General features: G+C 31.9%; 1 protein-coding gene across 18 annotated transcripts in view; it reads left to right on the top strand.

The window, feature by feature from the left end:
- Nucleotides 1-12,347, top strand: part of LOC138307679 (muscleblind-like protein 1) — a 281,769-nt gene that overhangs the window by 259,434 nt on the left and 9,988 nt on the right. For 11 of the 18 annotated variants that reach the window (XM_069248509.1, XM_069248506.1, XM_069248503.1 and 8 more), the window contains 5 exons: nucleotides 1,675-1,740; nucleotides 2,880-3,033; nucleotides 7,958-8,059; nucleotides 10,178-10,290; nucleotides 12,129-12,213. In XM_069248509.1, the coding sequence (XP_069104610.1) occupies nucleotides 1,675-1,740; nucleotides 2,880-3,033; nucleotides 7,958-8,059; nucleotides 10,178-10,290; nucleotides 12,129-12,213 (520 nt within the window). The remainder of the gene's footprint in view (nucleotides 1-1,674; nucleotides 1,741-2,879; nucleotides 3,034-7,957; nucleotides 8,060-10,177; nucleotides 10,291-12,128; nucleotides 12,214-12,347) is intronic. The other 7 variants (XM_069248512.1, XM_069248504.1, XM_069248514.1 and 4 more) reach the window with 4 other exon arrangements.

The raw sequence follows: 12,347 nt of genomic DNA, 5'->3' as shown, positions 1-12,347 counted from the left end.
ATCCAATTAAAGTCATGACTTACAATTGGTATTGGATGTCTTTGGAAATTTTAACTTTAATAAAGTTTAAAAAGAAAATGTATATAATGCCACTATGTTTATGAACCTTCCTTTGCTGGAAACAGAAAAATCACTACTTAGATTAAAGAAGTCTCTTTTTTTCCTTTCATTGCAATAGTAGTGATTTTACGTGAAGGGAAACTGAAGAAGGCTTAAAGGAAGTTCATGAAGAAAATGTGGCAAGGCGTTTCTTGTTAATAAAGAAACAGTACCTAAGCTAGCATTTATATGGTAGAATTTGATGGTCAGGGCTAGTGTATAGAGATACTGTGTCGCATGCCCCTTGTAAATATATAGAGATATATTTTAATTTGGACGCCTGTGAGGGGAATATGTGACGGTCGACTGGGACAAAAGCATGATTCCATGTAAGCTAGGCTATGTGAATGGTAGAACTGTGTAGACAATTATTATATGTGTAGACAGTACTAAACGCACATATGTTTTATTTTGCAGCCTGTATCACTACCACCAGTATACCTACCTACATGGTCTTTACGTTTCAGCTCCTCAAGATTATATACATATTTAGTCAAACAAATCAACTCACATTTTCGTATTATTTCTGTTTGTTTCAGCATTATAGTTTACTCCTATTACTCCTTGAATACTCTTGTGGAGACTGCCAATGGCTTAACACATCTCAACAGCAAACCTCCCCCATATCCCTTTTTTTAAATATAGAACATAAATTTTTCAAGCTCAAAAATAGAATAACTTGTGCATATTTTTTTTTTCAAGTTCAAAAATAAAATAACTTGTGCAGTTTTTGGTTATGGTTTTGAAAAGATATACATAGATTTTTTATTTATGTAGAAAATATTTGTTACATTATATTTTTTTATTTTCTATTTATTTTCATTTATTTTTTATTAACACCTAACATTATCTTAAAATTATTTTTTCATGATTTATATGTGTTTATTGAAAATCGAAATATCAAATCATTGTTATAAAAACCATAAATATTGAAAAATGAAGATGATGTGAATATTTTGCATGTGGTCTTTCCTGTATTCAAATTTATTTTATTACTAAAACTATCAATATTAAATTATAGACATTAGAGTTTTGGAGTGATCAAATGAAAAAAATATAGATACGCTCACATAGCCTAGTAAAATCTTTTGCACTTTCTTTGTGCTTCTAATAAAGGATTTACTGTATATTGTATATATATCTAATCACAGCTCTGGTGTGACAGTAACTAATATTTATCTACTTTTAATATTTGTATAATATATTTTTACTCTAAAAATATACATATATTTATGCATTTAAAATGCATGAATCTAAACAAAACTCAGCTTTCTATTTTGTTTTCTAATACAACTTTTATTATTTTTTGTTTCTTTATTTTTTATTTATTTTTATTTTTATGTTTTTTTATTTATTATTTACTATAACTACTACTATCACCATTAATTCACAACTAGTCTGTAAAGATCAAAATATATTGATGCATGTTGATTGAACTTTTTACCGATGGTGCTATTTCTTTTTTATTTTCATCTCCCATCATGCCTTGTTGCTGCTTGCTGTTGTCATGTGCTGCCATCCCTGCCATGCCGCCATTTCATTGGCCGATCGCCATGTGCTCTGCATACTAATTAGCCGCAAGTGGTTGAGGTCATTCCAGGCAAGAAGCGACCTCGTGACCATGCCGATGACCTCGTTCTGGTACTATATCCCATAAAGCTTTGCATGTAGCTGTAGTCTGCTTAAGGACAAACTTTGCACAGTCACATGACAGTCACATGACCTTGTCACTTGACCATGTCACATGACAATGACGGCCCACACCCCTATTTCCAGTATTGTAACTATTTACAGGGTCTGTGCTCTAAAGCCTGTTTGTGACACTATTGGATTTGTTTTTTCTATGTTTATAATAACGCGTTCAACACGTGTCAAATTTGGATGATGTCTATTTGTGCAAATTTGAATATCTGTTGAACTCTGAACGGATTTCTTTCCAACACTTTGTTTTGGCCTCACTTACTGCTGTGCAGTGCATGTTTGTATGGTACATATATCTACTACTTCTATTAGTGTGGGAAATTTGCCTGACCTAGGACAAAAATAACATGTGAAACTGCAGAAATTCTGTTGGTTTTGCTTTCCAAAATCACTAAAATGCTTGTTTGGACTTTCTGTGATGTAAATTAGGTCAACTTCATGTCATGTGATTCTGCAAGTTACCAAAATTAAACAAAAATGATAAAGATAAAGAAAACTTTATTATATTTAATACATTTTTCGGAATTATCAGGACCTTTCGGACTATATCTACATACATTATACACTTAATCCTTGGTGTAATTCAATACAAAACTATATATTCAGTATCTAAATGTCTTGTATGAAGCTTGTGTCTCACAAAACTGTCAGTCTTGTAGAGTGTATATAAACTCTTATTTAGATTTGCTTGTCAACTCTGTAGATATGTAGTTCTTACATCACTTCTGGTGATTGTCTACTTCTGAAAAATGCATCATGGGAATGGGGATTGTATAGACAGTTAACCATTTGGTTTGACAAAAAATATTCACACACAAAAAAAATATTTTGAATGCAGTTTTTCTTTGGCCAGGGGATATTTTTGGTTTTTGATTATATTTTTTTTTGCTATTTTTTTGCAAATTTTCTCTATATCTAAACAAATGATTTCTTATAATTGGCATGATATTGGCTGAAAAGTCAAAACAAAAACTTTTATCCTATTTTTGGTTTCAATTTTCACATGCTTAATCTTCATTGCACCAGCCCTAATCCAGCAGCCCTTTCTTACAAGGCAGTTTTTTCCTGATTTCCTCTAGCAGGGTGCATTACCAGGGGTGATCCCATACAAACGTGTTGCGGTTGCTGATGGAAAGAGCGGATTACCTATGTATCATCCAGGCGCTAACTTTGCCTACCAACAGGCACTAACAGCCATGCAGTTACAACAGCAATACATGCCTGCAACTAGTTGTAAGTATACAAACATTTCGTCTCTTGTTCATTTGTTTGATTTCAAGGTCACAGTTCAAGGATATGACTCCTTTACAATTTAGCAGTAAGTATGGTATTGTGTCCTGCATCCAAAGTTTCTATATTTTTTCTTACTATCCATCCCTCCCTTCTCGGAGTCAAAAGCATGTAATGGTCGGCTTGTATAGAAAGGAATAGAAGGCTTGTTTGTAATAAACAGATGATTGCTTCATATACAAGCAAATACATTTGTACAGGGTAACCTAATCAGTGGAATCAATCTCACGCGTTTCATATGTACATGTCCAAATACTAATGTCTTGTCTTGACATAAGTGTCTATATTAAGCAATTCTTTAATAATTAGGAATCGAGAATATATTTACTAATTACTAAGTGATATTTAAACAAGATACATGTAACATAAAATTAACTATATATATATATATGCACTGTGTTGATAAACCGAATGGTTTAAGGAAATAAAGAACTGAACTGATCTTGGTATTACTATAAAATCACGTTCAAATGCCCAAGGTACTTTGACATTTTAGATCTTATATCTCATTCAACACATCATTTTTCTTTGATGTTATTTTTTATTTCTAAATCAACATTTATTTATGAAATGAAATTATGGCAGCAATATTAGTGAACTCAAAGATAATATAAAAATAAGAGATTTTTCACGATCGGGGATAGATCAAAGTACTGAAAATACTTTTCCCCACTATCAGGCAGATCAAAGTGCTGACAGTATAAATCAAAGTACTGAAAGTACTTTTCACATTATCAGATAGATCAAAGTACCTAAAGTACTAACTTTCAGCACAATGTATTGAAAGCATGCTTCAAATATGTAAAGCTCTATGAAACTATACAAAAAGCGTAAAAAAAACATTTGTCGAATACATGTAGCAATATGTCGGAGTAATTTATATCTCGTTCATCCACCTGCTTCCAAAATTTGCCATCATTTTTATTGCTTTCTTTCAAATTTCTGTAATTTTTGTTGTTTTAGTTTATGTTTCAGGTAAGTTGATCTTTATTATCTCCTCATAAAATATGACAATTTAAGCATTCCAACTGTAGAAAATAAGTCTAAAATGTACAGCTTTTGCTAAAATTGATTGGGGAGATAATATGGTGTTTAATCAAGTATCGTTCTTATTAAATTTCCTTATATGTTTTGTGAAATTTTATCGCAAAAATGGCATATTCAAATCAAACAGCGGTCACTGGGAAAGCTTTTTGTTTGCTAATAGTGCTATAATTCAGAGATCAAGTTCTATCATTCAAACTTCTCAAGAAATCAAACTAATTTAGACTTATAATAAAATATGTTCAGTTCTTCTTCTAAAACATTGACTGAAGACATTGAGGTCTTGATGTATTTTTTTCAAAATATAGAACAATAAGATATTTTAAAGCAAAAAGTGAACTGGTACACTATTTTCAATATAACTATTTCAAGATCAATACAATGTAAATTCTTAGGATAAGTACTGGCTATTTATCAACAATTTGGTACATATTCTTATCTTGTAGAAACAATGTGTTGCCTGAGTTTCTTGCTTCTGTTCAGTTGATTACCCTTCATTTTCTTTTTTATTTATTGCGAACCGTCAAGGAAAATGAAGGGTGAATGCCACTGTTGCAGCTTGCGAGTATAAACATCTGCTATTTATGTAACTTGTGCTCCATTCTTAAGTTGAGATTAATTAATGGAAATTTGAATTATAATCAGGTAGTTGCAATATTAATTTGTATCCGACAACATATATTTTTCAAAAATTGTGTTATCTCTACGTAATTTAAAAAATGTCTCATACACGTAATATCATCATTATTCAAATTACAAGATATAGAATGTATACCTGTGAAATAATCAGAAATATTATGAACCCTTTACAATACATGTAAACCCTTTCGAAAGCAAATCGTGTAAATGATCTTTTTCACAAATTCATTCATAGAAAAAAAAACTGCTTCATTGTTAACATGGTTACAATGTCACCGAATGCTAGAATACATAAATCATACATAGTATTTCACTAATTTATTTATTCATATTGCACATTATCACCAATTACGTTTAGCAGGTTTTCAAATAAAAAATTACAACGAGCAATAAGTGAATAGTAAAGGATACACCTGGACTAATATTATAAGAAATGATCAGAAAGAATTTTGCAAGAAACAAGTATCAATGAAATATATAGACATTTAGTAGGATTTGCAATTTGATAATGATCTTTAATACCCTGTACAAGTCTCCTTCAAATAAGAGGTTGATTGCATCCTTTCAAAGTAAAACGTCACTGGTTGAAAGTATAGCTTCCAAGCAATTCTGCTTCAAGCTAAAGCTTGACTGACGTTCTACATATTGCCTGTATACCTGTCTTGTGTCGCATTTGTATTTAACGGCTTGAACAATGTTCAATTCGTCTATTTTCTTCTAACCATAGCTTTATTTATTCATTGTTCTCATTCTCTTTTAAAAAAGATCTATTGACACTTTTTCATTTCATAATCTCCTTGTTTATTGAAGGAAATGTATTGTTATTATTTTCTGCTTTGTGCTGAAAATTAGCTCTGGTTATACGGAAAATATTATGTTATCGTCATTGTCTGATTTGTTTGAAATCCGCCCAGGTAACATGGTTATGCGTTTGACACTCTGGTTTCAGGAATACTTTCCTAGTGTCTTTAAATGACTTTTAATGTTAGTTCATCAATTCCTCTCTTGTTTGACGAGTTAACCTCCTGTTTGCCACCCTCAAATATTAACATCACACTTCTCAACCCTTCTCTATATCTAAAGCCCCTTCTATTGTATGGAAAGCCCCACCCTTCTGCAGACCACTTCTTGCCCTGTAGGTCTGTCAAGTAAACTATTACCATGTACGTGCTTGTAATAGCATCTTATTATGACTGTATGTCTGTTGGCTACTCCTTCGCTTTCTATTTGATGCATACACTATCTGCATTGTTATGAGATTTGTTTTATGATTTAACATTGTTTACAGCGCATTAATAAATGACATTATATTACAGCTGAATCTATATGTTATGTAGAGTTTATGTTATTGTTGACACACATGATTGCGATAAAAAGACCAATTTTGAGTTTGTGGATCATTTTCATTTCCTGGTTCAGTTTTACTTTTAATATTTTATTAATTTGATTCATATAGCTTCACATTAATTCCAAATGTATTACATTATATTATTTCCAAGTGCTATGTTTCGATTTCATTTTCATTTTTGCTAATAAGATGTGAATTAATTGCAAACGCTCCGAAATGGAACAAGTTTAACTAATTGGTATTAAATTGAATTACTATAATGATCTGTAGAAACCATTTATTACAACTTTAAATAATCAAAAACGAAACTGTCATGACACAATAAGTACAAAATAAAATTCAAATATAATAAAATTTCTTTTCAAAATTCGATGACAAAAAGTTTACAAAACCTCAAAAACATTTTATTTCTAATTTAAACCTTTTTTCCTATCAGGATGAATGTGTTTGAGTAAATTATTACAACATCGATTAGAATAATAAATATTTCCTCCATTCTAGATTTCTTTAGATTAAATAGACATTGTATCTATAGTTTACTTTATTACTCTATTTAGAGTATTAGCAATATCGTTGAAAGAGATGATTATAAGTTATACAATAAAACAATGGAAATGTTCCACAGTTTCAATGATTGGTACTTTGCTTATATGTTGGACAGTCAGTGCATTACATAGAGCATGCGTTGCTTTTGCTTTAGTAGAACATTTTGTTAGACTGTCTGATACGTTTTTTTAAGTTCATGTTGGTTGACTGATTAGTTTTTATTAATTTTGAAGATAAACATTCATGTCTAAGCTATAATCCCAGAAATTACTCTCATAAAACTTTTATCATCGAAGAAAAGCAAATACGTGACAAAAAAACTATTTAAGAAAAAGTAACCGTTGGCTTCTTTGGTTATTACTTAAAGTAAGCCTGATTCAGACAACTGGTCAAAACATATTATTATGTAAACATCCAGACTTGAAGGTCAATGTTTTTAACAATGATTTCAGATATCTATGGATTATGAAGGTACACTGAAATACTTGTTTAAAATTATCGAATAATATATGATAAATCAAAAACATATATTTTGTTTGTTTATAGGGAAATATATTTTTTATGAAAACGTCATTGCATTTGATCATCAAGTATTTGGCTGCTAATTTTTAACTATTTCATTTTTTATCGTCATTATATGTCAAATAAGTACTTTTGAAAAAAAAAATAAGAAGTCTAGTTTTAGTAGTGTACATTTCAATCCTGGGATATTATGAATGAAGTCTTTGTCTTTGATCTTTCATATGTATTTGTATTTTTATTTGTTCTGTATAAACATAAAATACGATGACAAGTAATTAAGAGGATAATTCTGGGATGTAGCTTGCTATGAAGTCTGATAAAACCCATTAATTCCCAAACAGAAATCAATTTAATCATTTCATTGTAGTCGTTTCGAAAAAAAAATACAACTTGAAATGACAGTTGAATTTCAGAATTTAAATCCATAAAGTATTCAATGGATTGTTTTTTGAAACTAGTGGCAATTACTCTCCAACTGATCTTGATATTATATGTCACATAATCCGTCTTTGCATATTACAGAGTCAACTCCCTTGCTGGTAGATATTTATTGCAACGTCATTATATTGCGAGCAAAAGCCACATAGTTTTCTCTGAAAAGTATAAGTTACGCTCGCAAACACATGAGGTCACAATCAATAACTACCCGCAAGGACAGATAACTCTGTAACATGCAAACACAGAATAGAATATACACCTAAGGAAAATCATATTGAAATTTATATATGTTGTAAGAGAGAATGAATATGGCCACTTTTGATTCCTCAGATACAAATAAAAGTGGCATTCCAGTTCCTACCCAGATTTCCCAGTCAAGTCCCCTGCCGCAGACCATGCAGATTCCCCAGCAACATCTAGTACCAGTAACACGTGAGTGAATTAGGCCACAGTTATCTCCCTTAGATCTTCTCTTTCTTAATCACTCCTGTAAAATAACATCATTGTGTAGATGGGGAAGGATTGGTGTAAATTGAAATTATAGAAAAGAAAAAAATTAACATTTTGGGAAATGGCTGTATTTGGTATGGGATATGCCCCGATCACATCCTCTAAATGCAAATTGGAATTAAAGAAGAATCAATTTACTTTTTTCAAGAAAATGTGTTCTGGGCGTATCTCATGAAAATATGGTTAAAATAATGCTTTTTCAGCGTTAAGTACTAATACACAAGTTTTACCCTAGTAAGAAGTCTTAAATTGTTGCTACGGTAAAACTTCATATTCTTGCACATAGCTTTTCCTAACCTGCTTTCCCTATGGTCAACAATGGGTTGTCTATATGATGAAAGAAATGGTGCATCCCATTGGAGTTTGTAGGATGACAGGTTGTGTTAATTACCCTAAACAATCTTCACAAATCCACATTTGTAGACTTTCAAGCACTGAAATAAAACTTACTTTACTACATGGAGCTAAATATTCTTTTTCTTTGAGAAAAAAAATCATTATATCTATTTCTTTTTGCATGTTATTTTTTAAATCCAACACATTTAAAGTTGTTATGCAAGAATATTGTATAAATTTGAATATTGGTGGTTGATTTATATTTTGAATGTTTTAGAATGCTTCAGTGTTAATATTCTATATTGTGATTGTATATCCCTGCCTCTGTTGGTGTGTTATCGAGTTATCGGCGAAGATGATAGATATGGTCTACCTCAATGTTTGTTCAAATGTTAGATTGTTTGCAGATTATAAAGAAGCCAATCGACACTAGGTAAAGAAATAAAAAAGGACGGGGAAGAACATATATTTATAAATATTATTCAAATTTACAGTATTATCCAATTACAAATAATTAAAATGATCGACAATTTATCACTTGTATATTCGTCGTTCAAAGGTCATGAAAGGAATCCGACAATTACATGGCGGTTAAGGAAACCAAAAAACAACAAACAAAAAATACGGTAATGTGGATAATGTTGAAAATGACCAAAGCGTATTATGTATAACGATCAAAAATTTGCGAGAAATAATTCTGCTTAAAGATCCGAAAAAAGATGGTCAAATCTGAAATTATCGTGAAGTCAGAAAACAAAAGAATAAACAAGTTTGTTAAACGTTTTTTCTGTGGAGGCAGTGAATGGAAATTGTGCTCCATGATGACGGATATATATTCTGAAGATTCCCACGTGGTGGAGCACACTGACAGAGGCGGGTCGCGGGTCTGATAAATTTACGGCATCATGGCATGATATTGTATTATACACGGTTAATGGCTGGTACTGGCTTACTGTCACTGTATTTATACATGATATTAACATATTTTATCTTCCCTTAACAGTTATTGGTAATGCAATTTATAATTTTGGTTGCTTGGGTTTATTTTTGTTGTTTGTTAGATTGCATCACATATAATTTGTATCTGGTTTGCGTATGTTTTATTTTTGTAGTTGTATAACACGTGTTTGACCTTATTAACATACAGTGACCTACATTTATCATCTCTGTAGTCGTTTGGTAGGTGTTTTTTTTTTTTTTTTTTTTTTTTTTTTGGGGGGGGGGTAGGGTATCAGAGTTATTTCAATAATTTAGACTTAATTTTGTCATACTGCATTAATATCACAAAAGTTTTCTAAGGAAATCATTGATCTATGTCATGAACAGAGAAAACGATAGTTCTAAGTACATTGTAGTAGCAAATCGGGTGATGGACTGTCTGGGTAATCAATTGGGTCCATTCCTACAAATTGCTTTTTATACAAAATAGGAAGGACAATAATTTCCAGTAGGTCACGGTTACTTGTTCATTAGGTCAAATACATTATTAACAAACATCTATATCATTTTTTGCCTTTTCAGCACAATTAACCCATTATTAATTTGTATTTTTTAAAACTTTTTGTTGTCTTATTTCTTTCATGCTCTAACTCCTGTGTGCTTTTAATATGCTTTGGTCACCTGCATGTGGTGTTCGAATGCTTCGACAACATCTGCACAATAACTGGTCCCCTTACTGTTGCCATGACAACTCAATGCCAGCAGTGCCATTGGTTGTCTCCCCTGAAGCCGCTGCATCCACAGCTATGGTGACGGCGCCACTAGGCGTACCATCTAATAACGCCTATACCGTAAATTACTTTGACAGCAACCAACAGGTAGAGTGCTCCATGGTTACTATGACAACTGCTAATGTGTTATTTAGATATTGTATCTTAGATACATGGTAGATGAAACGTGTGATAGCAAACAGATGTTAATTAAAATAAAGCGCTGTAATTTAGCTACTGTTTTCATTAGTTTGTACATGTGTAAAAATACGCATTTACGTTTATATACAATCAAAACATGAAATAAGAATACGATAGATTAGTTTTTAAGGGGAATAACATCGGCATGAAATTTGAAAGAATTTTGACAGGAATGTACGTAATGTGAAAAAAATAACACCAATTCTGTTATATAATACCTTTAATAATCAAACTTTCATTTAAAAAATAAATCATTAATGCGTTTCTTTGACAAGCAGAGACCGAATCAGGACTTAAATGTTTTGGTTTATGCCCCTGTTCCTGTATAGGGTGAGGTATTAAGGCCGGTCCAGCTTAGAGGCAGATTTAACAGCTAGTTCACACTCATCCCAGTGCACCTTGTAGTTAACGGATATCTTTCCTCTCTGTCAGCCAGAAGCTTTCTTAATCAGCAGGTCATACCCCTGAAACTAAACATCTTAACGAATGAAAATAGCACCCAGATAATGATATCTTACCAAAATTAAACGTACCAAACTGTACTTGTTATTTCAAGTAATATGTCTTTAAATGCAATGTGTTACGCTACGACTCATTCTAGGACAGAAATCGGTTGGAAGCATTTGTTTTGTCAAGCCTTGATCAGTCATTCTGTGGATGTTGTAGATACCGTCTGTACTGGTCTGTATCGAGTATAATCATTGAAACAAACGATATTCTAAGGAAACGTCTTGTGCTGTTCACATTAAACTTGTCTCACGTCTATATTTGGTTATGCTGAAATCGTTCATATAAACTATCTAGTCCCATTGTTCAAGAACTATATAGTCTTTTAATAGGTGGTTGATGAAAATCTGATGGGATCATTTGCTGACAAATAAAGAATCTTTGATTTGAATTTTGAAGTTGAAATCCTTTAAAACGTATATGTATTGGCTTTCTCTAGGTTTGAAAAGGTAGATGTGTTATTTTAGTTTTCGAGTTGTTAGGAAAAGGAGTTGTTTGATCCAGACAATAATGAATGAAGTGGTATATATTTAACCACATTTAACGTTAGTCTGTCATTGATATAGAGAGGTAATTCATCAGGACTAAACGTAGCAAGGATACTATTTGGCAAGAAACCATTGCTCTTTTGGTGTTTTCCATCAGTAGACAGAGAGAAGCGATTGACTGTGGGTCTGCTATTATTTCATGTCAATAGAAGCTGTGATTCGTTATTGAGTGGATTTGTATTTACGATTTCATTTGTATCATTCATGGAAGTTCATGCATCCGCACCTGGGCAGCATTTTGGAAGATATGGCTAGAAAGCAAAGTTTCTTGTTGCTTATCCCGCTTTGATCAAATTAAGTTAAAACAAACAGGCATTTTAAGAAGAAATTATACCAACATATACATTAAAGTAAACGTCTAACATAGCTATATACTACTAATACATTGTAGATTTATCAGTTAATGCTTGTAACTAAATCACGATACTGATAAAGCTGTCTAGAGCTAGTCGTCTAAATGAAACCCGTAATGTGCCACTCTACCCTTCTCATTGTAAGCTTTATTGTAATATCTCTGTTTCATTTAAAGTCTTTCTGCAATAAAGGTAGCAGTTTAACAAGTACTAGGCGTTTATGACGCATTAAATGTTTCATTAAAAGGAATTTATCAAATTATATGTACTATTTTCATGATTTCTCCTTTTACCCTGCACTAAATTGATCTGATTTGATTGGTTATTGCACTTCCAGTTGCTGGACACCCTCCCAGTTTGCCGCGATTTTAAATTAGGCCGGTGTAACAGGCCTGAATGCAAGAGTGTGCATATTATGGAGGGTAAGTATTGTCAAGAATGATTGTTGAATAATTACAACATTGACTGTGAAATGCTGAAATCTTACGAACTTCCATGGTTATTCATTAGCATGAGATTTGATTTAATCAATACCTCAGACAAGGTGTATATCTGT

Source organism: Argopecten irradians, chromosome 14 (assembly GCF_041381155.1).
Source record: "Argopecten irradians isolate NY chromosome 14, Ai_NY, whole genome shotgun sequence".
Lineage (NCBI taxonomy): Eukaryota > Metazoa > Mollusca > Bivalvia > Pectinida > Pectinidae > Argopecten > Argopecten irradians.
The sequence above is the reverse complement of the archived record's forward strand: the minus strand, read 5'-3'. Positions and strand labels throughout refer to the sequence as shown.